The sequence below is a fragment of the Chironomus tepperi genome, unplaced genomic scaffold (genome assembly GCF_022539635.2).
Source record: "Chironomus tepperi strain 1889 unplaced genomic scaffold, CSIRO-AGI_Ctep_v1 contig_85, whole genome shotgun sequence".
In the NCBI taxonomy this organism is placed as follows: domain Eukaryota; kingdom Metazoa; phylum Arthropoda; class Insecta; order Diptera; family Chironomidae; genus Chironomus; species Chironomus tepperi.
The window spans coordinates 3,481,545-3,508,046 of record NW_027226207.1 but is presented as its reverse complement, the minus strand read 5'-3'; the positions used below and the strand labels follow the sequence as shown (position 1 = coordinate 3,508,046).

The following is a 26,502-nucleotide window of genomic DNA, read 5'->3' as shown; positions in this document are numbered from 1 at the left end:
AAGTGTCTAAAACTAGTTAGGAATTTATATTTCATACTTATTTCAAGTCTATAACTGTCTATTCTAACAGAATTAAGTGATATGTAAAGAGTTTGAGTCATGAAAATGCTTAAAAATGTAACCGGCATTTTTGAAAATCCTCATACAAAGGAAAATGCGCTTATGGCTAAAACCCTTCGAGCTTACATACTTGTTCGGTCCTTTTTTAACGGAATTTCGTTCGGACTAATCAAATACGTGTCTCGTTGGATAATCCGGACACATAATTTCATAATTCTTTAAAAATATTTTCATTATTTGAGCATAAACAAGAGTAATGAGAATATAAGTAAGGTGAAAAATATTAAGTTAACGGTGTGTAATATTTGCATAATCCAAAAAGTGCAAGTACAGCACAAAAGAAAATGGAGAATTTAATGGTAAATAACTTTGTATATACAAATTAAATATTTTTCTCAATAATTGTGTAGATAAGAGCTATTTTCTTATCAGTGGACGTGCGTTCAGTGTCTGTTTCACATGTTTTTCTTATTCCTTTGAATCTTTGAGCTTCTGGATTGTTCAAATTACGACTAATTTATTAGAGCATTTTTGTTGTTGTTTTTTTTTTCAAGTGATTGGGAAAAAATGAAAGGAAAACATGATGAATATTAAGCTACAGTGATACATTCCGTCATTTTACAGCACTAAAGTATATTACCTTCACTTTAAATTCTTCTTCTTAATATACTTTCTTCTCTTACATTCATGCTCAATTTTTTTCTGATTTTATGAGTTATTTCATACACATAAGTCGAGTAGAGAGAAGAAAAAGGCACTTTGCTTGCGTCAGCTATATTTGCTCTAGTAAAAAATTAGACACTCAACATATTGTGCATAAAAATTCCCAATAATTCTTAATTAAAGAAGAATAAATTTATATTGGAAGGAAGGAAGAGTAGTGTGAATGATGGCATTGAATAAATACATCTTGAAATGGGTGTGTATTGGGAAATAAAAGTGTTTAAACAAGTGAATCATAAAAGAAGAAGCAGACTGAAAAAAATACTCAATTTTTGTGCTTAACCAGAATTTCATTATCATAAAATATTAATGACATTTCTTTGTATGCGTTTGTATCCATCCCAATACTTATGCCTTTCTTATTTTTATCTTATTAGAACAACGATAATGACTGGCTGGATTCGATATTGTCGGACGAATTGCTTAATGTGGCTGATTTTGGGACTCAAGGCAGTGACTTGTTAATGGATGATGTTTTTACAAACAGTTTAGAGGACCAACCTATGTTTAATGACGAAACTTTTAATGAACCAATATATTCATCAGCAGCCTCAGACAGTGGATTATCCAGCGACAATTTGGATTTGTAAGCAATTTTTGCCTATAAACCTCGAAATGAACATGTGGATTTATTTTTCATTCCTTATCGCTTAATATAGGGACATAAATAATGATTTTGACCTTCTGAGCTCGTGCTTACCATCGCCTGGAAGTGATGACCACTATGTTGAAACAACACCCACAAAATCAACCGCAAAATCACGACGACAAGAAATTGTACAACCAATTTTAAAACGTAGCACGCGAACTAACAGGAATAATATGAAATATGGGTCAGCGACCATGAAAAACACCAGCAGCAACAACAACAACGTAAAGAAAGGTAAGTGACTCATTTTTCAATAGTGATTTAGGTATGCAAAAAATCGATTTTGCTCTCCTTTTATTTTCTAAATGTCAATTCTCATGTGCTCCGTGCATTATTTCTACATACTATATGCCAGCATATCAAAATTTTTTAATGGCTGACTAACTGATTAGTTTTGATTGATTAACTGGAAAAATTTTCCATAATTATTATGAAATTTACCTACAGAAATTACTTGATTTACTAAGCAAGAATGAATATGTTAGGCATGTCCTCAATAATGGCTTCTAAAACATCCAAAAGTTTGCTTAAAAATTTACCGGTCACAAAATTTTTGAATAATTTACCGGTCAAATAATATTTGAAATTTATGTTTTACATAAGACTAAGCCTACCGACGTAAATTTTACATAACATAATTCACACCAATAATACCTTTAGTAATAACCATGAAAACAGACTTATTGATAAAAGTAATTAACATTCAATTTCCTTTGTTACCTTTCTAGGCGAACAGAAAATTCTACATGTCAAGAATGCAAGTAATAAATCACGTTCGATTATCGTACCCGTTAATTCACAAAACAACAAGGAATTTCATTCAATTAAGATTGTTAATTCAGGATCAGCACAGTTGAAGACAGCAAACATTAAGGCAGTTGCAGCAAATTTATTACAGAAATCAAAGCAAGGATTATTACAGAAAAACATTTTAATATCAAAACAGGACTTCGAGGATGATGCAAGTATGTTGAATTTCGATGAAATCATGCAGGAAACTGACGAAATGATTGCTGCACACGTTGATGAAGATAACGATGATGATGATGAATCATCAGCTGAGAGCTGTTCATCGGGATATCCAAAATTAGTGCTGACAAATGAAGAGAAACGCCTGCTTTCAAAAGAAGGAATTTCCTTGCCAACAAGTTATCCGCTGACGAAACAAGAAGAACGTGAATTAAAACGTATCAGACGTAAGATTCGCAACAAGATTTCAGCACAAGATTCCCGTAAACGTAAGAAGGAATATATTGATGGACTCGAGGAACGTGTTAAGCAATGTTCGGAAGAGAATCATCAATTAATTAAGCGTATTAAAGTATTGCAGTCACAGAATCATGATCTTATGTCTAAAATGAAGAAATTGCAAAATCTGCTAACTAAAACGACCGGTAAAACAGCACAACCGGCAACATGTCTAATGATTCTCCTGCTTTCAATGGCACTTGTAGCTGTGCCAAATTTAAAATTGGATAAGCAGAGTGCAATAAACGCAAAAGATTTGGCTACAGCATTTGGTGAACAGCAAAATCGTCGTAACTTATTGTTCGACCTTAAATCAGAGTTAGAGGATCTAGAACCAGATCCGCTAATGTATATTCCAAATGAGCACGATTACGTTGAGAATGTCTACAAGTATGTGTCACAGCTATCAAATGATAATACATCTCCACCACCAGCAAAACGATCTAAAATGCTAATTGATTATGATATTGACTCGATGAATGAATGGGAACTACAGAAAAGATCGCATTATGATGACAGTAACTACTCGGATTCTTTATCAGACATCAGCAGTAATCATGAATATGAACTGGACTCCAAACATCATCTTGGGCTGAATAAGAGTGATGAGGTATTGAATGAATCTGATAGAATATTGGTGCAGAATATAATTAATCTAGCAGCGACTGCGGCACTACAGAAATCAAGTTCGTCCTAAATCAGACAAAGGAAAGAAAATTTTTGCTTTTAAATTGATTTTTTTAACAAATTTAATTGTTAATTGCATTTCCTTTCTTTTAATTATATTGCAATATACAAGAAAACAGCATGAAGTGAATTATTTCGAGCATGTCAGGGTTGGCAGTTTCTTGATGCGCGTGATTACGGCTTTTAAAAATTGAAGCTTAATTTAACGGTTTTTATAGATTCAAAAATTTTAACGGTTTTTTGGAATTTAAATTTTTGCGGGAGCTTATTCAAAATTAATTTTCCGATTCAAATTTGAAATGACAATATCCGTTATAAATTTAAATTTTAACTAATGATTATTTCTGATGATCTTAGTTTCGCGGATTATTCAGTTCTCAGTTGCCAACTCTGATCCAGCTTTCTATTAACGTTAAATTTAACTTTTTAAGTCGAAATTTACACACCATTTCCAAAACACAAATGATTTTATATAAAGTAATATATAACAATAATTACGGTAATAATTTGTAGGAAAAGAAAACTATAATTGATATCTGTTGATTTTATGTCTTTTAGTATTTAGTCAAATCTTTCTTTAATTAAAGAAACAAAACTGAGTAAAAATGTGGAAATATTACCTAAATTGAAAAGTAAGGATACAAAATTCTTTAATGTTTCGTAATCTTATGAATTATGGATTATAATATGAATATATTTTTGAAATTTAAGTACTTTTAGTTGCCTAAGTTGAATGTTGATTAATTATAATTAAAGCAAATATTTTTTTCATGTTTTGTGAGAGAAAAAACAAGCATAATTATGTCTTAATTGATGATGCGATAATATATATAATTTGCATTGGGCTAACACATACATAATTGCATATGCTGGAATATAAAATGATGAATAAAAAAACTTTTTATGGATATCATAACTAACTGGAAGTGCTTATCAATTGTAATTTCACAACATTATTTTCAGGTACACGACATATTGCTGCAACATATTTAATCAATAAAGTATCGATAATAATGTCATAACAAGCATGACGCAAGTATGTAGTTTCCTTCACACACGCTTAAGATTTCTTGTTATTTATTTTTACATTTAATCGCATTAAGGAAGCAAATGAGTTTCATTTTTGAAAATGAGAAAGTGATACTTTGTTTCATGTTTATAAAAAAGTTCAACGATCAGTTGCTTATTCATTTGAAATGCATCGTGATTAGCAACTGGATTACGACTACAGTTTTGGTTCACGACCGGCTTTCATTGATTTTCATTGATGATTATAGGCTACTATTTTTGTTTTAATCTATCAAGTACATATAGTTTTGAAAAACAATGTTTTTTCCATGATACCCTTACAAGAACAATCATGCTGCTGGATTTTGAAATACATAATTTAACGATCAAAACGAATTTAAATTTTAACGGACAACTCAAATTTGAATTTTATGCAACAAATTATTCAAATTCAAAGAAATCATTAAAAAAGTTTCAAAACATGATTTCACCATTCTATCCAATTTCCGATCAAAAATGAGTAACATATATTTCCTAATAATAGAAATCTATCAAAATAAACAACAAGTTGACTCATAAAAATCAACATTTACACAAATAATTAACGAACTTCTAAAATTCAAAAATCAGTCAGTCAAAGCCGCCACTGTTTTTAAAAAAAAAATTCTTTTCTGAACAAAATAATTTTGTGATTAAATTTTTCATTAAAACCAGTGGAATTAAGGGCTTTAAAGATTGATACCGCCAAGATAATGGATACGCAAGCTGCACAAATCCAAAAGAAGCTGCAAATAGAGCTTGATAGCTTCAAAGCAACTCAAAAAGGTAATAAAAATGAAATTCTAAGGTTAATACGGGACCAAATGTTAATAAATAAATTAATTCTATCCTTAGAATACTCAAAATTCGTCCAGCAGAGACAACTACTCGATGGACAATTGAATGAAAACCAAAATGTGTTAGAAGAGATGAATTTATTAGCTGAAGATAAGAATACAGTCTATAAATTAATTGGACCGATTTTAGTTAAACAAAGTTTAGCAGAAAGCAAACAGAATGTTAGTAAGCGTATCGATTACATCAGTAATGAATTGAAGAAGTGCAATGATCGTCTTACAAATGCTGAGAAAGATCAAGACAAACACCGGGAAAATTTAGGAAAACTCCAACAACAATTATCTGTTATTTCTGCAATGAAATAAAGCCCTTAATTAATTTATGCATCATTAACACATCCAGAAGAAATTGTTCACAATTTTTTATTACATTATTTTCTTGCAAACTTGTCATTGAGTGTCTTTACCTTAAAATTGTCAAAAAAATCTAATATAAAAAGCTTCATCAATAACAAAATGTGCAAAAAAGCCTGCTTTATTGCTTCTAAATTTCCACTAAATATTAGTTTAGGCATGGAAAGTCACCGCCTGTAGCACAACCAGATCTCTTGATGATTTCTCTAGCTGCAATGATTCCAGTATTAATGCATACATCATACGACTTTCCTTGTACCAATTGACTTATAAATCCACCAACAAAGGCATCGCCAGCACCATTTGTGTCAACAATGTCGGATTCCTGTAATTCGACAACTGGGAATTCTCTTACAGTTTCATCCTCAAACAACATAACAGGTTGATGACCTTGTGTCAAAATTACAACTCGTTTCCTATTCTTATTCTCTTTTGGTAAGTTTAGCATTTTAAAGCCAATTTCTTTGAGATTCTCTGTTCCAAAGTTTTGCTCCTTTGCAAATGTTAAAGCTTCGGATTCATTTCCAAATAAAATGTCTACATAAGGCATAACTTGCATTAATGGATCCTTAAAAAATATTGAAATAAATGGTGCAGAGAGATTCATCATTAGGACTTTATTCGATTCCATTGCTTTTTGTGCGACCATCATAATTGATGGTGGACTGACGGTTAAGAAGAATCCAGAAATGTAGTAAAATTCAGCATTCTCAACATAATTGAAATTCTTGACGACATGTTCCTTCGAGAAATGATTAGCAGCTGCCAAATGAGCAATAAGAGAGCGATGTCTACCGGTAATTAAAACAGCACAACATCCAGTTGACTCATCACATTTATCGTATACGACATTAACTCCATCGGAACGAGCATTTTCTTCCAATATATCAGCATTCTTGTCCTTGCCGACACATCCGAAGAAAGTAGCTACATTTGGACGATTCAAAATCCATTGACAGATTCTCAAAGTATTTTGTACCGAACCACCGGCAATATATTCAGCCTTGTATGTATCTTGAAGCTCTTTAAAACTAAAAAAATTATGGATTTTGCAACAAATTAAGAAAATGTGTATCTATGAATAGAAATAAAGGCATAACTTACATGTGCATGTGTTTTTCTTCAGCCAAAATTGCATTATCAGGTCCCAAATCATTTTTAGTTAAGTATTCATTGTCAACTACTGCTGAAATATCCAATAGGGGATTTCCCATACCAAGTAGCATGCCATCTCTATAAAAAAATAGTGTTAAAGTACAAAAGAATTTACTTCCTTGTTATGCATAAAAATAAGTTTTTGTTGTCAAAATGTCAAATTATGCAGAAACAAATCAGTACGTCCAGGAATTTACATAATAGATAACTTTTGTTGACCTTTCATAAATTATAATCGCTCGAAAATCATGCTAAGCAGTGATAATCTCTCGGTGTATTATTACAGTTTCAATATGTTTTGATTCTTTTCATTTCTCACATGTTTTCAAAAGTCATTCCTGGATGTTCCTTAATACTAGTTATTTAATTAAACTCACCTTAATTCAGACATATTCGAGTTGAAAATTTACAATAAGGCCTTGTGATGTTAATTTATTTCCACCAGAAAGGCGCGAGATGAATAGAAATAAATATTTCAAGAGAGAGAATTAAGTTGTTTACTTTGCGGACCGACCACGTGGTTCGCAGTGATCGCAAAAATTATTTGAATTTTTATTTAACGGACTTTTTATGCGGAAAACGATTGACAATGAATAAGATCTTAATTAGGTCAAGGAGAAAAGTGGACAGAACCGGTTATAGAAAGTTCTGTTATTCCTGAATACATGCATGGGAGTATTGTACGAATTCTTGTGAATGGCGACAACAAAATTGGGTTTAATGATTTTCTAATGACGATAACAAGGTCAAGTGAATTTAAGGATTTTGCAGACATATCCTTTCAGTTTCTGCTAATTGCTTCTGCAAGACTTATAGTCGAATTGTATAACGATGTTGTCGTGTATTTACGATATGAGAACACGTAAGGTAAAAATTATGAAATTTTACAGTTAAAAGCCATGTAGTCATCATTGGAATTTTTTTCTTTCTTATTCATTCTCTTACTATTTTTCCTTCTTTCTTTACCTACTATCTACTACCTGTATATATCTGTTGTGAGTAAATCATGCATATTTTCTCTCTTTATAGTAACATTTCACATGTATTTATATCGGATTCTCATTTCTTTTCAACTCTTTTATGCGTAATTGGATGAGATACTTGATTTTCACTTTGTCTGCAACGGTCTTTAGCCGAAAAATTATTTAATTCTATTTTTTAACAAGCTTTTGAAATTTAACGTGTTTTGAAAATTTGAATTTTATGCTTTTTTGTCACTTTCTCATGGAACTTTCTGTCATTAATTTTATTTCTTTCATAATTCAATACAGAATCATTAAATAAATGTACATCATAAATTATATGATTGACAGTTAATGATATGATCGTTTGTAGAATAAAACTTATTGCACATTATTAGTTTCATTAAATTAAACTGTAAAAATAGTTTACAGAAATGTTCATTATTGACAATGGATTACTTTGTTAAAATTTGAATTTAAAATTTCCGTTGAAATTCATAAAATGCGCGTAAGGCATTGAAACTGATATTAATCCACGATTTCTATTAATTCTTCCACTCTATTATGTTAACATTTCGTGAAAAACATTTGTATTGAATTATCAAAATATAGACTTGATTTTTCGAGCAGTAATAAACGCCTATTTAAATTTTCCTTGGTTCCGATCTGATGAAAATGTTCTTCATGACTTACAATAGTATTTGTGTTAATTGTACCTCAATACACATGCTACACATAAATTTTATGCCTGAGTATTCTTTCAGATGGTTTAGGAGAAAAAGTTGTGGAAAGAATTGCTGGCAGTTTTACTTTAGACGTCAACGTGATCAGATCAATAGAAGTGAGAAGGAAGTCAGATACATAATAAAATGAAATTAATACTAGTTATCGTGATGATATCAATGCACTTTTGTGCATTCGCATACAGCACACAACGACCACCAAATAGAAATGCTGAAGCAGAAGGAAGTCCATTTTTGGACATGGCAGCTTCATTTTTAGAGAATTTTAGTCAGGGACAAGGTGGAAATGGTGGATCCGGGATTGAAGGAATTGCTGGAATTGCTTCAATGATTGGAAGTATGATGCAATCATCAGAAACTGGAAAATCACAACCATCAGGTGCAGCACAAATTATTGCTGGACTTGGAAGTTTATTAGCAGCAAATAGTGGTTCCGGTAACAGTAATAGCGGAGGCGGTGGCTTTGATCCATCAATTATTGGAAACGTTATTCAGATGTTTGCAGCTGCTAATTCAGGCGGCGATCAGCGTAACAAACGATCGAGTGAAGGCAATGGACTGGAAACAGTTTTATCGCTGGCATCAACCTTCTTGTCTAGTTATAATAATCAAGAGACTGACGATGAAATTGAGACTAATGAAATTCGACACAATCAAAATCCATACAAGAAGCAAAAGGAAGAACCAAAGCATCCTGGATTAAATGGTGATAATTTGTTGAACTTACTTCCAATAGTCATGCAAACCTTGAATTCATTCAGTGGATCAGATATGGAAAAGACTGAAGCAAAGCATAAGCATGATCATGGCGGTGTCTTGCCACCATTCTTAGAGAAAATCCATACAGCATGGGATCATTTTACTAATTCAGAATTAAGTGATGCAATCTATAAGAAAATTGGACTTGATATGGTATTTAAGGGATTTGTTGGACGTGACGGAAAAGTCGATTATGATAAACTCTTCGAGACACTTCAGAATCAGTCATACAGAAAGCGTTGGATCCAAAAAGCCATTGTGTATCTTGCAGAATGGGCAAATTATCTCGCAAATCCAGAAGTTTATAGAAGGTGAGTGAAAAGATATTTTGTTGACCTAATTTTGGGTAAAGGCATACTAAGAAGACAAGAATGAAGTCGTAAGTTACAACGGATCATCGTAAAAGATAAATAGATAGAACTGTCCATTTATCACCTAAATTAGCAAAAAAATATTATTAAGAAGAACCGATACTTCAATAGCTTGCCATTTCTTTTCATGCATATGTATGGCACTAAATGGAAGAAACATCAGTTTATTTCATTATAGTCTTTCTTTTTTTCGTTTATTCGATGCGCGATGACGATGAAAAGTTAACTTAACTGTAAATTCACAATTACTTTAATATGTTCTGGTTTTAACTTTTCTTTCTTTATAATTTATCATATTTGTTGTTATTATTACTCACTGTATCGCTCTTGTTTCCATTTCCTTGCGTAATTCGGCAGAGAAATGAAAAATCCACAATAGAAAATGAAAATAGACAATTAAGGCATTTAGCGTGATCTATGGAAAAGTTGGTATCATAGCTTCCGTTATTGCTTTGGACTGAAGATTCAGTGCATGGATGCTGCAGCATAATTAGCATCTTTATGATATTTAAGTTGTCTACAAATAATTGAAAATTTAACGGTTTTTTAAAAATCAAATTTAGAAACCTTACAAATCACATTTCAAAATTATCATTTGAAAGGTTCTAAGGCATAAATTCAAAAATTTGCAAGGTTTAAATAGATGCCAAGTCATTTGCATCACATTTTCATCCAATAATCTTTTTCATCTCCCATTCCTTTCAAAAACACAAATTCCACTAATTCAATCTATTATCTCCAAATATTTACAGCTATTTTGCCACCGGTCAAATGATGTTCAACGGATTTTTGCAAGCACAAGGCTTTCCAAAGAAGACACAATTCGATATCAAGCATCCAAGTGAGACAATTTCAAATCTCATAAATTATGCAGTTAAGAAGCATTTAATGATCGATGTTGATTCAATGCCATACGTTAAACCATTTATCAGCTATGTTAAAGATGTTCTTAAATTAGGAAAGAACCGTGAATATTTACAAAAGATGAATTCAACTGATGTTAGTAATAAGCTAACTGACACACTTAACTTAGAGGTAAGGAAACTACTGCGTGCATCTTTAATTAACGCTTCACTGTCTAAATAATAAAAAATAATAATTCTTGTAGATCATTGAGCCAGTTCTTAAAATCCATAGAGCATATAGATATGCAACACATGTAGACTCAGAATGTGACCGTTATGTATTGTGTGAAATCAATTCACATGATCCTAATGAGAAGCTCGGCTTGGGTGGTTTCAAATCAGGATTCCTTAAGTTTGGAAGCTATGCAGCTGCATGGTTCATCAGTGAAAAGACACATACGCCTTTCTGGACGTTATTTGGTGCTGTAAATGATCCATATGATTGTCAAGAGAAATATCCAATAGACTGTCAACGATTTAATGACGGTGAGAATAGAGTAACAACAGAATATTCTCATACAGAGCTCTAAGACTTGTGTAAATTGGAACTGAATTTGATTTGAATTTCTTTACTTTCCTTGAGACCGTACAAATGTTTCTAAATTCAAACCCTTACAATTTCTTTACAATTCATCGAAAACATTACAATTTCTACAAAAATAATTTGTACAGTTTTGAAGCACGAACCAATTCGAATTATTTTCAATTCTCCAGCATAGAACAAATAAATTATTAATAATATTTTTTGTAAAATTGTTGATTAACAAGTGATAGGACATTTTTAATAAAAATTATTTAAAATTATTCTTTATTGTTTTTTTGTTAATGTACATAAGATGATATTATTATTTGACTTGAGGTACAAATTAATATTGGACAAACTCATAAATTTAAAAAAAAAATTATTAATTATAATAATAAATCTACATTTTTTTACCTCAAAATAGTAAAATTCTTAGAGAAGCATGCTCTTAAAATTCCTTAATATTTAGCAGCCTTCTTATTATTCTAATGGAGCTATTTGCATTGAATCGTTATTTCCTGATTCCAAATTCTTGATTAACAATGTTAACCAATGTTTTGTGGAACGATCTTCTTGTAAGCACTGATTGAATGTCGCATCACGGAGTTGATCAGGTAAACAGCGGCGAAGAGCTTCTCGTGCCCTAGAATTATCTGAAAGTCGTAAGTAACACCTGACTACATGCTTCAACAACCTCGAGGACGGTTCCTTAGCTAATCCGATCACCATTTTGCCCTGTAATACCAATAATTACAATTAATTTGATCATAGACTGCTTTAAAGCTCCAAGATCTTACCAGAATAATTGCAACGTGTGAGAACCTGTCATAAGTTTGACAAATGTACGATAGTCCACTGTCATCGAGTAAGATCTTTTGTAGAATGAAGGTAGCAACTGTTTTTGACAATTCGGATCCACTTTCCATAATCCTTAAACATAACGGAATAATTTCTGTGGTCAACAAGAACGTAATGACTTCTTGTTCATCAGTTTTGACGAGTGCCCCAATCACCCCCAAGCTTGTTAATCTTAAATATTCGAATGGTCGTGTCTTTGATGATGTGTGTAGAAATGGATATAAGAAGAGTGGAATATGAGCTTGCAAAAATGCCGATCGTGTTTCTGGATGTGATGCTACATTCTGTAAAAGGGCTAAGGCATTACAAACTCGATTTGATTGCTGTGCCGTTAATGTCGGTGGTGTAATTGATGGATATATGTTTACAATTTCTTGAAGAAGTGCTGTAAAATCAAAGATTGATAAGTTTGCACAATTACAACTGGATTTATTTTCATTACCTGCAATTGTACCGAATGAGTTCCATAACATAACAGCCAAATCAGCTACAGATTCCCTTTTTTTACTGAGTTCCAATAATGCATTCTCTCTTGTTTCAGGATTAGTCAGCTGATTAATGTAGGTAAATACTTCCTGAAATGACAGTTAATTTATTTTTAGCAAATTATGAACTTTTGTTATTGTAAAAATTTTCACACAAATTAGGTCACTAAATCTGCTCGGAAGTAGCTAATTTATTTACTATTCTATAGGTCTATTACTGGTTGAGCTTAACATATATTAGTATGGCTAATTTATGTACTATTTTCACTACAATTTAAATTTTTACTTACTAAATCCATTTTTGTGATTATATTTTTCGCAACTTCTTCGACTTCTGGGCTATAACAAACTTCTACGCGGAGGTTCTTTCAAATGCAAATGTTTAAATTTTAATTGGCCGTTATTGAAATGCACAAATGAAATAATTTGGGATACACAAGAATTTAAAATAAGATTACTTAGATTATTTTTCGAATAATAACTAAATTTTGGAGGTAATTTAAGATTACAAAAACAACAAATCAATACAATTTCTCTAGAACCCTACAGCTGTTGTACAGTTTTAAATTATTAAAAGTAATTTGTATGGTTTTCACAAGTAGCCTTTGTATGCCTTTCAAATTTAAAAATCTCAAAAATTCGTAAAAACAGCTAAAGTTAATATTTATTAGTCTTATTAAGCAATATAATCTACACATAATGGAGGAAGGAATACTTTCACAGTGGAGAGATGACATACAATCAAAGGACAAGTCAGTGCAGATAGATACTTTAGAAGAAATTGTCATGCAATTAAATAATTTGGACCAGAAAAAATATATTAAATTTATTAATTCAGATTTGAATTACTTTCTGAGTGAAATGCTAATTTATCAGCATAAAGCATCAACTAGCCTAGTGATCAAAATTATATGTCATTTGTCGGAAGTGCCAGAATTCTTCAAAAATGATTTTTTTCGATACATCAGATCGAGTTTAAGATTAATTAATTCATTTTCCACTGATTGTGTATCAGATAATAGCTTGGAAGAAGCTCATTACAAGAGAAATATACTTGCTTTTAATACAATCATACTAAGAAGGTATAAGCATTTCGTTTAACTATATTAATGTATCATCCAGCAACTGATTCTTTTTCACTTGCAGAGCACAGGCATTCAAAGTAAATTTCAAGGATGATAGAATACCAAAAGTCAGTCTAATGATCACAGCTACTTCATTGACATGTCTAGATTCAAGAATAATTGAGAAACTGGAATTTGTTAACACAGTACTGGATATATTCCGTTTAATGCAAACCAGCTTTAATGACAAGATTTATCAAGAAAAGAAGCTGATTGAAATCCTCAAATGCCTAAATTTTTCTAAAAAAGATTTACTGGATGTGGAATATTTCATACTAGTGGCAAGACTCTTTCATACTGTAATTAACTTCCTTCCTGCAACGAACGAAGTTGATGATGAAATATTAGTTAATTTAATTACTGAAAAATTTATGATTTTGATTAGATTCGTTGTGGATGAGACACGTGATCTGCCAAGTAGCAGTTATGAAATCTTCCTTAATTTATTTTATTACATTTTTACATCAATTGTATTTAATAATGTTCATCACATGATCCTTAACTATTTCCTCACATTGAATGGTCTGAATTTCCTCATATTTATTGTCAACAGTCAAGACGAATCAACAAGTGGCAAATTACTTGAATTTAAAGCACGTGCAGCTATTTCTGAAGTTATGCTGCATCTTTTGAAATTTTTTGTGGAAGTAGACGACGATGACTATGATAGTTTGAGCCAATTAAGACAAAAGTACCTAAAAATAGTCCTTAAAAGTGACATTGATCCACAAAATTTAAGTTATGAGGAATGTAAAAATTTATCACGTGAAACTATGCTGTTCCTTATATTCAAATATTATGTGCTGTTAAAATGGAACAAGATTAAATTAGCCAAGGGCAAATTGATGTGCAAAGTTGCATTTATCATCGAATGCTTTAGGATGAACAAAATTGTCATGGATAAAGGAATTGCATCAATGATGTTCTACATCTATACGTCAGATTATGTGAACATAAAAGTCAATGGCAATTCGATCGTAGAAAATTCATCAGCGATTCTCACGAAGTTTATAGGATCTGTGAACATTATTGTGGACTTTTATTTCCTTAAATGGTGGTTCAACTACAATCACAAGGATCGAGACACTTATGAGAGGCTGCTTAATTTTCTATTGTCACCGAAAAGTTCGGAGGAGTTTTGGAATATCCAGGAAAGCGACCTATTCCCAATAGACATTAAATTATTAATGCAAATGTTCCTTGATAATAAAGTTCCAGTCGAGAATCTCGAGAAAGTAGCGAGATTATTATGCACAGTATCCTTGAACTTAAAAGACATCGGAAGAATACAAACTTTTTATGAAAAACAGAGAACTGATCAAGATTGTCGGCGATCAATTTATGCTCTGAAAATTTTATGTGCTAGTAATAGTAAATTAAGCTTGCAACGACAGATTAAGACACGCAATCTCACATGTACAACATTAAAAGAATCAACAGATATGCACGAAAAAATACTGGCAGTTCATTTACTTGTAAAATTAATGAAAATTGTGTTAGAGAAGAAGAGGAAGTAAAATAAATTAATATTTTTATGAATGAATCTTTAAACGGTTTTTTTAATTTTAAATTTGTAACGGATTTTTGTATTTCAAATTTTTAAACGAAGCATAAAATTTGAAATATTCAAAATCGTTACAATTTTGACTCTGAAACTAAAATTCTCAATTAATAGACAGACTGCTTATTTCTTGAAGGTATATATTGAATAAAATTTCAGTAAAACATCGAAATACATGGTAAATTTCAAAGGTATTCATTCATAAACTCGTTTTTTTGATGAGCAGCAAGCTTTTTTATGCTTCATATTTTTGGCATCAGTAAGCAAGCATTGCATTAAATCTACTTGCTTTGTTATTGCTATCTTTAAGTTTTCTTTTTGAAGTCACGCTGTTGTTCAGGTATTTCCGTTTGAAGCTCGAGAATGTGATCGACTGCGACTGGCTTGCCGTCTTCGCCGATTTTACATGGTTTGATTATGCCTTGCTTATCAAGCTGATCAATCAGATTTACCAGCTTTTCAGCTTCGTACTCTTTCTGTAAGAGGAAATAATAAATTAAATTTAGAAAACATTAATCGCATAGCTTAATACTCACTTGCTCCTCAGACATTCCTTCAAAAGGACTTCTTTTTGGCGGCTCATAACATCCAATCACGGGATTAATACCGGGCAATAATTGCTTATACTCTTCAGTGTCGCTATCTTCGCTATCACTTGAATACTGTTGTTGATTTTCACTGCTTCTGCCTCCAAGCAAGCCTCTCTTTGCAAATAATCCAGCAGCATTGCCATATCCAGTGTATTTGATCATTCGCCCTACATTTTCTTTACATAGAACAAATAGAAGCTCAGCAACAAGATCCGAAATTTGTGTCGATGGATATGTTAGCAATCGACATAAATAGTTTCTTATTGTTGTGCCTTCTTCGGGTCTCTTCTTAACATCCCTTAATGGTGGCAAAATTTTCACGCGTGCATAACGTCGAATATGGCTTGTACATCGAACACTTTTAATTAGAACTGTTAAAATTGGTGGAAGTTGATCGTAATCTCTTGAAGCAGTTGGACCAATAATTTTATTAAGCTTAATCTCGAGGAATTGAAGAAAAACATTGATTGCATGAATATTATAATTTTCAAAAGTCTCATCACTTTGTGTATCATCTGTTGACATTGGAACTAGCTCTGAATAACAATGAATTGGAATGTTTGTTAAAAGATTGACAATATTCGAGTGATACTCTTCTCGTCCATCTTTTGATTTTGATTCAAACAGCAACAAGTCATGTAATACTATTGCTAATCTTTGTAAATGCTGATCATCGTCGTCGTCGCTGTCAACGTTTGTCGGACCACTTACAGTAATGTTAAAAAGTACTTTGAGAATCTCATTAATTAAATTGATCTCTTGTTGTTCAAATTCCTTTGTTGTTGCATTCTTCATCATTAGATCCAGTGTCTCAACTAAATACACTAATCCATCAAAATCCCTTACTTTTATTCGTACGTTTGGTGTGAGAGCAGTTATGAGAAAAAGAAGTTTCATATCGAAGAATTTAATATCATAATCCACAAATTTCTCCTTGCATGTGCGTAATCTTTTCAAGATTCCTGTAAATGAAATTAAAATTTAACGATCTTTAAATATTCAAATATATTTGTATAAAAAAGGTTAATTGCCCCTTGTTTACAATTTCTAGAAAACATTCCTTAATTAATTGAATTAACTTCCATTAATTGAATTAACAAGATGTAATGCCTTACCTTCCACAGCTGAATTTTTCAGACAATGTTCCTGACATTTGGGACTTTGAAAGACGAGATTGCACAATATTTTAAGAGCTTCTGTCTGTATTTCGGGTTCAAATTGTTGATTTTGAGTTCCGATGGAAGCCAATTCGAGTAAACAGTCAAATTGATCGTCATTAATTGTTTCATTGAGATATGTCTTATCGCGACTTAATATTCTAATAGATTTAAGACATTGCATTGTAATGCTAGTTGTTGGTGTTTTGAGAATTTCAAAAAGATTGTTCCACAATAATGTCCATTGACCTGATGTTGTTAAACTTGAAAGATCGAAAGAATCGCCAAACTGGAAGTAAGAAAAATCCATAAACATAATTCAATTTTCAGATAATTTAATTTTCCACACAGAGAAAATTCAATTTTTATGGAAAATCGATGATATCCACCTTTTTCAAAAAGACCTCCAATACTTGTCCTATTTTCTCTTCGTCCGCTCCTGGAACAACTACATTTAATTCACTTGAATCCATTTATTGACTAGAAAATCGTAAAATTGTACTTTATTTTTTTTCTTCAAGCGAAAATATTTTTTCTACAATGATTTTTTTTCAAAAAATTCATCTCAATGTTTCCCCCTGAAAATTCAAAAAATAATAAGCCGTTAAAATAAATTTCATATTTTCAATTTCAATCAGATTTTATTTGAAATCGTAGTAGCTCATGGAATTTCACATTATGAACTTTAATTAAAAGTATAAAGCATTTAATAGAGACGTTGTGGTGGTCCCATTGATGACTTAATGTGAAGGGAACGAACGTTCTGCCAGTGCTTCTTCAACAAGGAAACCATGAAATTGACTGACAAGTGAACGTTTTGGGCCAATTCATCAGGGGTCATGTTAACGTGTCCAACGGCAACTGACAAGCACAATACCTGTAAATATCATATGATTAATATACAATTTAAGGATATAAGTAGTGTGAATTGTTTACCTTCTTCATTTGGAACTTGATTGTAGCCTTGACTTCATCAATCTTTTGTGTCATTGATTCATTGTGTTGCAAAAGACCAGGGAACTTACCAGCTTTGTTCAAACCTGGACCCAACAATCTTGGAATTTGCTTAATCAATGATTCGGAAGCAAGGAAAGCATCGTATTTCTTTGCGAGTTTCTTGACCAACTTCTTGTTCTTGTTCAATTTTTTGAGTGCTTCAGCATCCATGAATGGAACATCGTTAGCCTTAGCTTCGTCACAATGTTGTTGATCTCCCAAAATGCATACTTGCATTTTTGGTCTTGGGATGTGCTTCAATCTGTAGGTTTCGGATAATTTTCACTAATTAGTAAGACGCAAAAATTATCCTCCTCAGTTTATTAAAGACCCTGAGTAAAGGTCCGTTGTACACATGTAAATGCACAACTTCCTTATTGTCACAAATTTCCAATAAGGTTAAATCAAGATTATACATACTTAACAGTTCCGCTGAAACGCTTGTCCTTTTGTGGATCGTAGTTCTTCAATCCGATTTGGAGTTCAACAGTTTCCAAGAATTTACGTTTCTTTTCTTGAGATTTTGTCAACACTTCGTTGACGCACTCGTATAAAATATCCTTCGATACTTTCGACCTGAAAATAGTGAGAAGTTAGACATTAATACATGTTTTTCTGGACATTCAGAGTGATTTTTGGAAGGAATAAAATGTTTGGTTTCATTGGTGGACAATTTATCTAATTAATTGCTGATATATTGAATGATACGGAAAACCAAATTGCTAATTTTGCAACACTTTCCGTAGAAAGAAAAGAGGACTCTATATCTTTAAATTCTTGGCTTAGTAGTTGCTCATAATATTAAAATGTGTAACACTTTTGAGGTTAGAATAAACATTTTCACAAATTTTCCATTAAATTCTAGGATTTTCATGAAAATTCCATGCTGCACACTTTAATATCACTGTTGTGGATCTTTTTAGGTGTAAATAATTGACTAAAAACTTCAACTTACGACATAATTAAAAATAATTAAGCAGAACACTTCTGTCTCGTTGAGATGTTCAGTGAAAAAGAAAGAAATTGGACAAAAAATCGAATAAGTCACAAACCCCTTTGAACATTTAAATTTTTAAAATACGTTATTTTATTCAGCTGAGAAATTATTAAATTTACAATATTATTTTTAAACATTTAGGAGAACATCCTGTTTAGCCAATTCAAGCAACATAGGATCGTCGAAGAATTTGTTAATTGATACATCCTCGGATAAGCCTTTACGTCTTCTCGTTTTGATCATGAATTCTCTTGCTAAATGTGTTGCAGGCTGTGGTTCCAATGGTCTGATTATTATACTCTTATCAAGGGGATCACCAGGAACAATCTGCCAATGATGAAAGACTGACTGACAGAATGCTTGACCTTGTGTATGCGTTCTTAAATCTGTCTCAAAACCGAATGAGTCAATTGCAGGAATGAAAGCTTTTACGATGTACAGTGGTGATCCAGGAATTGGAGCGTCTATAAATGAATCATAAATTAGTAAAGGAACAAAGTATTATTAAACAATTTCTTACCTTGCGTGACATGACCGCGTCTTTTAGCCAATACTGTATAGACAGATGAGACACAATCAGCAGGTGCTTGAATTTCAACGAATAAATACGGTTCCATTAATCTTGGGGTTGCCATCAAAAAGGCAGAATATGAAACTCTTCTGGATGTTGGAATAATTTGACCACCACCTCGATGAATTGGTTCATTGGCTATAACAGCATCAAGTATCTTAAATTTGACATTTCTAATCGGTTCCTCACATAATGGACCTTCACGACTACCCCATTGAAATCCTTGAACAATTGAGTCTTTGATAGATCCCAAGAGTGATTTGTCTACTTCCGATGGCAAAGTATCATCGACTAAAATATTAGCTCCACAATTATCAGGTCCAAAAGCCCAAATTGAACGTGCTGCAAGTAAATCCCAATCATAATGTGTCTGGAAAAATTCTCCAATTTTCTTCTTCGTCCAATTTATTGAAACTACTTCGTTCTCAATATCTTCAGCTAAGCCTTTCTCTAAAGGTTCAGCAATCATTGTGATTTTGTTCTTCTTATTTGGTGTCTCCGAGAAACATTTGAGTGAACTGGTTTCGACAACTGTTTCTGTAAAGCACACAACTGGATCAGCAACTTTAATGTCAATTTCTGAGTACATTTTTCTCAAGTCATGCATGACACAATCGAGGTAAAGTTCTCCAGTTCCTAAAATGACATGTTCACCAGATTCTTCGACTCTTGTTCCAAGTAATGGATATGATTTATTAACTTTTCTTAATCCATCCAACATTTTTGGTAATTCTGATGGATTGACAGGCTCGACAGCAATCTTAATAATGCTCTGTGTATTGAATTTTAATGGTCTGAAGATGTATAGTTCCTCTTTTACATTCACATCGACAATTGTGGATGTTTTAACAATACTTTGATCGATACTTTCAATTAACACCCAATTACCTGCTGGAACTCGATTTACTTCAACTTTATAGCGTGCCTCATAAACCCATAAGCGTCCAACTTGGACAATACGTGAATCTTCTTCATCCAACAGTGTATAATTTTCGCCGAGAATTCGAACTTCTTGTCCTTTATATAAAGTTCCGCTCATAACTCGTGCGAGTACCAAAAAAATTGTGCAATCTTCTCTTGGATACATTTTAGTGCTGTGAACAACAAGATTTCCATCCTGATTACAATCGAGCATGTCCTCATAAATAACTCCTTCTTTCGGTCCAGTGTAGATGTGCTCTATCTTATTTTTCGAATTGTCTGCTGGTGACTGAATATGTTCAACACACATGTCTGCAAATCCAGTGAAATCACCAAGGAAGCGATTGCAGATAAGTCTCAATAATGGTCTTATATTGCTCTTCATTTCCTCTTTCGTTATTCTTATATTCAACTCAGCTAACGTGTCTGCAAGAGTTCCATCAACATCACCAACAACTTGTGCAAAAAGTTTGTAAATTGGTTCCAAAATGAATTCGACGAAACTTCTTGGTGCTGATCCATGAGCTGGTTTCTTTGAGAATTTACGAGTTTTGGCATTAAAGTACATATCTCCCCACAACCGTCTAGCAAATTCTGTAGCTGATACGCCAGGATAAGTGTCTGCATAAAGCTTTGCGTAGGATTTAAGTGTAAAACAAAAACCATACAATGAACTTGCAAAACAGACATTTCCAACGATTGGAGATAGTTGTGGATTTGTGTTGCCGTAAAGTCTATAAAATATAAAGAAAATTGTTTTAAAATTTAACGTATTTCGAGATTCAAAGCTATGCATACGTGATTAATCCATTGATTTCATCAATTATGTGCTTTAGTTTGAAATATGCATCTTGTGGTGGCAGTTTAAGTTCCAAAATGAGACGATCAATTTTGTTGATGCAAACAGTAACTGCAAGTCTCTCTTGGATTGCATGTTTTAACAATCTTTCGGTATTAAGCATGACTCCTTCAGCAGCATCGACAAATAATACGACTCCGTCTACTAATCTCATACCAGCAGTGACTTCATCTGAGAAATTGACATGTCCAGGAGTGTCAAATACATTCATTAAGTAACTTTTGTCTCTAACGTCTTGAAGTACTAAAGTTACAGGTGTTGATTTTATGCTTACTCCTCTTTCTTGCTCTGTTAACAGTGTATCTGTGAATCTTAAATTACGTTCTTCCATATCTCTAAATTGAGGATGTGTCTGACGAACTAAACAGTCAATAAATGATGTCTTTCCATGATGTAAATGTCCAATTAATGCAACATTTCTGATTAATGCCGGTGTATCCATTAAATCAGTTAAAAACGTCATGGAATAGGTCGTATCTGGCAAATCCTGTTCCTTTAACTGAAACTTTACTTTTCTGACTGGTTCAATCAATGGCTTGTCTAGAGGCTGTGCATCTTCTTCCTGTACAATTGTTTCGACATCCTTTCCATAAACTTCTAATGCTGTCTGATAATATCGCTTATCTTCATGCAATACAATTGCTTTGGATGTTTTGTCCTCATCATCCACATCCATTTCAGCTTCATCGTCAATTCCATCGTCCTATATAAACAAATTTTAATTTATAAACATGCTGAAAATTCAGGAAAATCTTAAAACTTACATCTTGATCTGGTTCCTCAAAATCTTCTTCTTCTGATTCACTTTCTAAATCCGGTCCAATGTAATTACCAAACTCATCATACAGATCTGCGTCCATTTTACTGAGATATTTATTTAATTAATGAAAAGCGGCTTTTATGTTTTATTTTTACTTCCCGATTAAAATCGTTTCGATTTTGAGAAAGTTCTTTGCCCCTCTGAAAATTTTCAAATGTTTAATAACCGTTAAGCATAATTCTATGAAATTTTAAGCTTTAACAATTTATTCTCTTTATAATGAACAGAATTTTTACAAAAACTCATATCCAATGCCAAATTGAAAAGCTGGTCTAACTCTATCATTTTTCTGTTTCCTCAGTGGATAGCAATAATTAAACTCAATGCGTGCACGTCCACCAATTCGAAATGCAAGTCCCACGCCGGCAGCTATTCTCAAATTATCTACAAACGGAACTAGATTAAAATCATGTTTCAATGTCAAATATAATCATAAATACCTAGTGATAATGTGTCACAGTTTCCGAAATTATAAAAGAAGTGAGTACGGAAGAGATCACCAAAATCACCGAAATAACGACTAAAAGGTAGCGGTGCCCATAAATGCAATCCAGTTGCCCAATAAACGCGACTTCCTTTCGGTAAACCTTCTTGTGAAGGTGTAGCTCCCGCTGGATCAAAACCACGCAAGGAAAGTGGACCACCGAGGAAGAAAAGGCTATCAATTGGAAGTGGCTTCATAACTCGTTGATTTTCAAACAATTTTCCAATACGTCCACACAATTGCAATGACATGCCGGCGAATAAAGGTACATTCATTTCAACATGAGAATCGCACTTGACAGCACCGTAATTTGATAGTTTATCGCCAATAAGTTCACTTGTAGTACGTACATAAATGCCTTGATTTGGAAATACGCGATCATCTCGAGTATCAAATGCTCCAATGTGACGAAATATTGATGCCAATCTTGGACCACATTCTTGACGAATGAAGAACGGTGTTTGCTTATTGCTTGCAAATATTTCCTTCATACCGCATTCATATTGGAAACTGTGAGTTATTGATAATGGCATAAGGAAAGAAAAGTCCAGCACAAAGCCTGAATGATCTGACTTGAAGCGTGACCAAGGAAATACATTTGAATGACGGAAAATTGTTAACGATGTCCTGAAAATAAATAAGTTCAAATTGTCAATCAAGTTATAACTGGATATAACATCAACTTACTCTGGTTTGTAATCACCGAATTCTGTATGATAGAATGGCTTGAGAAACTTTAGATTCATTTCAGTTGCCTTGATGTAACTGTAGCTATAATTAATACTCAATCGTTCACCACGTCCAAAAATGTTTGGTGACACCAATTCAGCTGTAAGTGCTCCATCATTTTGGCCGATTTCAGTTCCAATCGTACCAGTTATCCTCGTTAATTCTTCACCATCAAATGACACGACATAGCCATTCTGTGACGCATTCGGTGACTTATCAGTATCAATAAAAGCTTTCAAGTTCTTGTAAATCCCTAGTTCTATAAGATTTTCGTATGCACTAAAAATAAAATCATGCAGAAATATTTATAACATGCAATTGTGCTCAATTTAAAGGTGCAGGGTATGACTTACTGATTTGTTTCCAAAAGAACATCTTGGAAAGTGTTAGCTGAGAACAGCTTCTTACATGCACGTTGCACATAATCATCTTTCGTCCTATCCAGTCCATTAATATTAATTTTTGCAACTCGAGCCTATTTATGGAAATATTAATGCACAGTTTTACTACTGTATCTTGAATTATCTCACCTTGAACCGTGTAAAATCCACAGATGCTGAGCTTTTTGTATTTGATTCCTATAATTAAACGATAGATCATATAGTATCTCCAAAAATATTTAACTAAGCTTTCACAATTTTTTAAGGATGACGAAAATATGAAAATAAATGTTATCTAACAACTTCTGAATTGATTTATGCCTTACCTTTGACTTTCCGGCGCCCATATTTACATTGAAAATCGTATCAATCAATAGTTTAAATTGGATAAAAGATAATTACAGCCGATTATGCTTAATTATGCTGGAAAAATGCTTAGAAATTTTAATTTTAACAATTTTCACATTTCAGCGGGGCATGCACTTGTTACCGAAAATATTGTTTTGTTTTGAAAAAAATGGCAAGTATTGGAATTATTTTGATAATTAAGTAAATCACTAATTATCTCTTATTCAACAGGACTTTTCGGCGTTCTCTAGTGACAATGACTTCGATGAGATCGAATGGATTAATTCAGTATTGAAGGATTTACAGAAAAATGAAAAAGAGGTGAGTTTGGCCACGAAATCAATATTTGCTGGATCTTAATTCATTAATTCTCCACAGACGAAAGTAGATGAGATAGTTTCAAAACTCCAACAGAGTGTTCACGATGCAAACACAGAAATTGACACAATATCTACGAATATTGTAAGCTGTATGCCTATTTTGGCGAATGAGACGAAAAGATTAAAGCAACAAGCAGTGACACTGAAGGCTAAAATGAATGACCTAGAGAAGGACATCTCAAAGACAGAAACAGCTTTCAGTATGGCAAATTTAGAGAGACTTGATAATTTGAAGACTAAATTGGAAGCTGCTAAAAACTTTTTGGAACAAAATGACTCATTCTCAAAGCTTACGTCTGAGCTTGAAGGCTTACTGGAAGATTTGAGTGAGCCAAAGGATTTAGCTCTCGCTTGTGAAAAATTGCATGCATTACAAAAGTCATATGAAGCTCAAAAAGGATTAGCAGGCGAATCTGACCGTGAATTAAAATTGGAAGAATTTAAGAATAGACTTGAAGCTACAATAACTAGTGACGTAGTAAGAGTCTTAAAAGAAGGAAATATTCAAGAGTCTCTGAGATTCGTTGAAATGTTCCGTAAGATAGAGCGATTGTCTCAAATGAAAAACTATTATGCCACAATTCAGCAAGAGAACTTTAGAAGAAGCTGGATAGAAATTAGTGGCGGGGTTGAAAATTCAGACAATCCTAGATTCTTATCAGATTTTTATGAGGTATTTTTGACCAATTGGAGTAAACATGTTAGATGGTATCGAGAAGTATTTTCCTGTGACGGAGTTGTTGAGACAGTTTCAATAATTTCTGAGACTCTTATGTCCTTGCATCCATCGAGAGAATCCATAATAAGTAGCTATCTGAAAAGGATTAATGAGAAAATGGAACTGTTGCTAGAAGTTTCACAATCAAATGTTAAATTCTCGGCTGCGATTCTTGAAAAGATTGAAGATTCCGGAGTTACAGTACCAAATGAGAAATTGACATCCTTATCACATTCCATATTTAACTACTTTAATATCTTTATTGTAACTTATTCAACATTGGAGCAATCGAATCTTGATTCCGATTTTGAGACTCTGAAAATAATGCAGACGAACGGAAGTGAAACAGTTAGATGCTTGGAAAATTCTATATCTAAAGTTTTCGAATGGGTTCACCAATCTATCGATCGTCAAAGTTCAATAACACAAGATTGTGCAATAATATCCATAATATACATCCTTAATACATTTTTCAAGACGAAATATCTAGAAAAGTTTAAGAAAGCTCAGCTTCAATTAGATGCAAGTCGCTCAGACCAACAAGATTGGAACTTACTGCAAATCTGTATTTCCTTGCTCCAAAATGTCGGAATCTTTAAGTCAAAACTTGATGAAGTAGAAGATAAAATTAGAAAGTTAATTCTGGCCAAATCAAAGCAAATTAATGCAAAGGAAGAGTTTTGCTACAAGATTGTTGGTCAACGTGACATTAATGACTTTTCCAAATACGTTTCACGCCTTTTGTCTAATGAACTAAAACAACTGATAATATTTGAAAATTTATTAAATCCAATTGAGACAGTTGCTAAAGAATCCCATGAAATGATGCTGCGTAATGTCTTTGTTCCGATTGATACTTACTTTAAGTCATTGGAAATCAGCGATTCAAATTCATCATCATCATCTCCAGATTTGCCTGATTTCAGTTTGTCACCATTAAGCTACATAACGGAAATTGGCCAATTTTTATTGACTTTACCACAACATTTGGAACCGTTACTTCTTCATCCATCGAAACCATTAAAAATTGCTTTAGAAATGAGTGATGAAAATTACAAAGAAAATATTCCTAGTGCTGATGTTCTATTGTCCATAATTGCGGATGAGACTTGCTTATTGTATCAAAGTAAAATCAAACAAATTAATTCGATCGGTGACGGTGAGGCAAAACAATTGGCCACAGATATTGAGTATCTTGAGAATGTATTGGAAGAACTTGGGTTGGTGCTCTCAAGTCAATTGAAGCATATTGCTCAATTACTTAAAGTTAAACCACAAAATTATCGTTCTGTAAATACTGGCGCTGATCATAAATTAATAGCAGCCATAAGACAAATGAGGAATATTAACATTTCCGATGAATCACAATGAAGGAAGATATAATTAATGTATTATGAACGTAAATAAGAAACACAATATATTCAATTGTTGTAAAAAAAAAGTATAAAGTATATTTAAAAAAAATTTATTTATGTCTCTTT

General features: G+C 32.6%; 10 protein-coding genes across 11 annotated transcripts; 4 read left to right on the top strand and 6 right to left on the bottom strand.

Annotated features, from left to right (window-relative positions):
- Positions 1 to 224: 224 nt before the first annotated feature.
- Positions 225 to 4,287, top strand: LOC139086284 (cyclic AMP response element-binding protein A-like). Of its 2 annotated transcripts, none has more exons than XM_070634690.1 (4): positions 225 to 419; positions 1,161 to 1,369; positions 1,443 to 1,666; positions 2,161 to 4,287. In XM_070634690.1, exons 1-4 carry the CDS (start codon positions 405 to 407, stop codon positions 3,375 to 3,377), a joined length of 1,665 nt encoding a protein of 554 aa, XP_070490791.1. In that variant the 5' UTR covers positions 225 to 404; the 3' UTR covers positions 3,378 to 4,287. The 2 variants fall into 2 exon arrangements, with proteins under 2 accessions (XP_070490791.1, XP_070490790.1); XM_070634689.1 differs by lacking the exon at positions 225 to 419 and adding an exon at positions 528 to 979.
- A 731-nt stretch (positions 4,288 to 5,018) lies between these two features.
- Pfdn6 (prefoldin 6) lies at positions 5,019 to 5,728 on the top strand. The gene is made up of 2 exons (XM_070634706.1): positions 5,019 to 5,200; positions 5,270 to 5,728. Exons 1-2 carry the CDS (start codon positions 5,128 to 5,130, stop codon positions 5,575 to 5,577), a joined length of 381 nt encoding a protein of 126 aa, XP_070490807.1. The 5' UTR covers positions 5,019 to 5,127; the 3' UTR covers positions 5,578 to 5,728.
- Positions 5,602 to 7,299, bottom strand: Adk2 (Adenosine kinase 2). The gene is made up of 3 exons (XM_070634697.1): positions 7,158 to 7,299; positions 6,730 to 6,858; positions 5,602 to 6,656 (listed from the first exon to the last, which is right to left on the bottom strand). The coding sequence occupies exons 1-3, from the start codon at positions 7,169 to 7,171 to the stop codon at positions 5,774 to 5,776; spliced, it is 1,026 nt and encodes a 341-aa protein (XP_070490798.1). The 5' UTR covers positions 7,172 to 7,299; the 3' UTR covers positions 5,602 to 5,773.
- Positions 7,300 to 8,595: 1,296 nt separating this feature from the next.
- LOC139086286 (uncharacterized) lies at positions 8,596 to 11,226 on the top strand. Its single transcript, XM_070634692.1, has 3 exons — positions 8,596 to 9,555; positions 10,368 to 10,650; positions 10,724 to 11,226. Exons 1-3 carry the CDS (start codon positions 8,612 to 8,614, stop codon positions 11,048 to 11,050), a joined length of 1,554 nt encoding a protein of 517 aa, XP_070490793.1. The 5' UTR covers positions 8,596 to 8,611; the 3' UTR covers positions 11,051 to 11,226.
- A 72-nt stretch (positions 11,227 to 11,298) lies between these two features.
- On the bottom strand, positions 11,299 to 12,784 carry Rcd-1 (Required for cell differentiation 1). The gene is made up of 4 exons (XM_070634702.1): positions 12,677 to 12,784; positions 12,344 to 12,476; positions 11,841 to 12,286; positions 11,299 to 11,778 (listed from the first exon to the last, which is right to left on the bottom strand). The coding sequence occupies exons 1-4, from the start codon at positions 12,683 to 12,685 to the stop codon at positions 11,524 to 11,526; spliced, it is 843 nt and encodes a 280-aa protein (XP_070490803.1). The 5' UTR covers positions 12,686 to 12,784; the 3' UTR covers positions 11,299 to 11,523.
- A 2,410-nt stretch (positions 12,785 to 15,194) lies between these two features.
- ric8a (ric8 guanine nucleotide exchange factor A) lies at positions 15,195 to 17,376 on the bottom strand. Its single transcript, XM_070634691.1, has 4 exons — positions 17,208 to 17,376; positions 16,777 to 17,107; positions 15,608 to 16,623; positions 15,195 to 15,547 (listed from the first exon to the last, which is right to left on the bottom strand). Exons 1-4 carry the CDS (start codon positions 17,289 to 17,291, stop codon positions 15,377 to 15,379), a joined length of 1,602 nt encoding a protein of 533 aa, XP_070490792.1. The 5' UTR covers positions 17,292 to 17,376; the 3' UTR covers positions 15,195 to 15,376.
- Positions 17,377 to 17,428: 52 nt separating this feature from the next.
- RpL10Ab (ribosomal protein L10Ab) lies at positions 17,429 to 18,868 on the bottom strand. The gene is made up of 4 exons (XM_070634704.1): positions 18,770 to 18,868; positions 18,235 to 18,390; positions 17,755 to 18,076; positions 17,429 to 17,695 (listed from the first exon to the last, which is right to left on the bottom strand). The coding sequence occupies exons 1-4, from the start codon at positions 18,772 to 18,774 to the stop codon at positions 17,525 to 17,527; spliced, it is 654 nt and encodes a 217-aa protein (XP_070490805.1). The 5' UTR covers positions 18,775 to 18,868; the 3' UTR covers positions 17,429 to 17,524.
- A 9-nt stretch (positions 18,869 to 18,877) lies between these two features.
- Positions 18,878 to 22,093, bottom strand: LOC139086279 (116 kDa U5 small nuclear ribonucleoprotein component). Its single transcript, XM_070634684.1, has 4 exons — positions 21,927 to 22,093; positions 21,102 to 21,865; positions 19,332 to 21,037; positions 18,878 to 19,275 (listed from the first exon to the last, which is right to left on the bottom strand). Exons 1-4 carry the CDS (start codon positions 22,020 to 22,022, stop codon positions 18,941 to 18,943), a joined length of 2,901 nt encoding a protein of 966 aa, XP_070490785.1. The 5' UTR covers positions 22,023 to 22,093; the 3' UTR covers positions 18,878 to 18,940.
- Positions 22,094 to 22,160: 67 nt separating this feature from the next.
- On the bottom strand, positions 22,161 to 24,060 carry LOC139086288 (SAM50-like protein CG7639). The gene is made up of 6 exons (XM_070634695.1): positions 23,902 to 24,060; positions 23,726 to 23,773; positions 23,549 to 23,670; positions 23,154 to 23,474; positions 22,423 to 23,093; positions 22,161 to 22,366 (listed from the first exon to the last, which is right to left on the bottom strand). Exons 1-6 carry the CDS (start codon positions 23,920 to 23,922, stop codon positions 22,215 to 22,217), a joined length of 1,335 nt encoding a protein of 444 aa, XP_070490796.1. The 5' UTR covers positions 23,923 to 24,060; the 3' UTR covers positions 22,161 to 22,214.
- Positions 24,046 to 26,489, top strand: Cog7 (conserved oligomeric Golgi complex subunit 7). Its single transcript, XM_070634686.1, has 3 exons — positions 24,046 to 24,095; positions 24,155 to 24,244; positions 24,302 to 26,489. The coding sequence occupies exons 1-3, from the start codon at positions 24,093 to 24,095 to the stop codon at positions 26,390 to 26,392; spliced, it is 2,184 nt and encodes a 727-aa protein (XP_070490787.1). The 5' UTR covers positions 24,046 to 24,092; the 3' UTR covers positions 26,393 to 26,489.
- The last annotated feature ends 13 nt before the right edge of the window (positions 26,490 to 26,502 follow it).

Excerpts from the sequence above, each read along its gene's own strand:
- LOC139086284 (XM_070634689.1), top strand. The coding sequence starts at position 947 with ATGATGGCATTGAATAAATACATCTTGAAATGG. Across the intron at positions 980-1,160 it reads ATAAATACATCTTGAAATGG|AACAACGATAATGACTGGCT; the intron begins GTGTGTATTGGG and ends TTATCTTATTAG. Across the intron at positions 1,667-2,160 it reads CAACAACAACGTAAAGAAAG|GCGAACAGAAAATTCTACAT; the intron begins GTAAGTGACTCA and ends TTACCTTTCTAG.
- Pfdn6 (XM_070634706.1), top strand. The coding sequence starts at position 5,128 with ATGGATACGCAAGCTGCACAAATCCAAAAGAAGCTGCAAATAGAGCTT. Across the intron at positions 5,201-5,269 it reads CTTCAAAGCAACTCAAAAAG|AATACTCAAAATTCGTCCAG; the intron begins GTAATAAAAATG and ends TTCTATCCTTAG.
- Adk2 (XM_070634697.1), bottom strand. Across the intron at positions 6,657-6,729 it reads GAAGAAAAACACATGCACAT|TTTTAAAGAGCTTCAAGATA; the intron begins GTAAGTTATGCC and ends TAATTTTTTTAG.
- LOC139086286 (XM_070634692.1), top strand. The coding sequence starts at position 8,612 with ATGAAATTAATACTAGTTATCGTGATGATATCAATGCACTTTTGTGCA. Across the intron at positions 9,556-10,367 it reads AATCCAGAAGTTTATAGAAG|CTATTTTGCCACCGGTCAAA; the intron begins GTGAGTGAAAAG and ends AAATATTTACAG. Across the intron at positions 10,651-10,723 it reads CTGACACACTTAACTTAGAG|ATCATTGAGCCAGTTCTTAA; the intron begins GTAAGGAAACTA and ends TAATTCTTGTAG.
- Rcd-1 (XM_070634702.1), bottom strand. Across the intron at positions 12,287-12,343 it reads CTCATTCGGTACAATTGCAG|CACTTCTTCAAGAAATTGTA; the intron begins GTAATGAAAATA and ends TTGATTTTACAG. Across the intron at positions 11,779-11,840 it reads CACACGTTGCAATTATTCTG|GGCAAAATGGTGATCGGATT; the intron begins GTAAGATCTTGG and ends TTGGTATTACAG.
- ric8a (XM_070634691.1), bottom strand. The coding sequence starts at position 17,291 with ATGGATTCAAGTGAATTAAATGTAGTTGTTCCAGGAGCGGACGAAGAG. Across the intron at positions 17,108-17,207 it reads TGGAGGTCTTTTTGAAAAAG|TTTGGCGATTCTTTCGATCT; the intron begins GTGGATATCATC and ends TCTTACTTCCAG. Across the intron at positions 15,548-15,607 it reads AAGGAATGTCTGAGGAGCAA|AAAGAGTACGAAGCTGAAAA; the intron begins GTGAGTATTAAG and ends TTCCTCTTACAG.
- RpL10Ab (XM_070634704.1), bottom strand. Across the intron at positions 18,077-18,234 it reads CGTTTCAGCGGAACTGTTAA|ATTGAAGCACATCCCAAGAC; the intron begins GTATGTATAATC and ends CGAAACCTACAG. Across the intron at positions 17,696-17,754 it reads TCAAGTTCCAAATGAAGAAG|GTATTGTGCTTGTCAGTTGC; the intron begins GTAAACAATTCA and ends TGATATTTACAG.
- LOC139086279 (XM_070634684.1), bottom strand. The coding sequence starts at position 22,022 with ATGGACGCAGATCTGTATGATGAGTTTGGTAATTACATTGGACCGGAT. Across the intron at positions 21,866-21,926 it reads TTGAGGAACCAGATCAAGAT|GACGATGGAATTGACGATGA; the intron begins GTAAGTTTTAAG and ends TTGTTTATATAG. Across the intron at positions 19,276-19,331 it reads ACGCGGTCATGTCACGCAAG|ACGCTCCAATTCCTGGATCA; the intron begins GTAAGAAATTGT and ends ATTCATTTATAG.
- LOC139086288 (XM_070634695.1), bottom strand. The coding sequence starts at position 23,922 with ATGGGCGCCGGAAAGTCAAAG. Across the intron at positions 23,774-23,901 it reads TGGGCGCCGGAAAGTCAAAG|GAATCAAATACAAAAAGCTC; the intron begins GTAAGGCATAAA and ends GTTTAATTATAG. Across the intron at positions 23,671-23,725 it reads TGGATTTTACACGGTTCAAG|GCTCGAGTTGCAAAAATTAA; the intron begins GTGAGATAATTC and ends TTCCATAAATAG.
- Cog7 (XM_070634686.1), top strand. Across the intron at positions 24,245-24,301 it reads TACAGAAAAATGAAAAAGAG|ACGAAAGTAGATGAGATAGT; the intron begins GTGAGTTTGGCC and ends AATTCTCCACAG.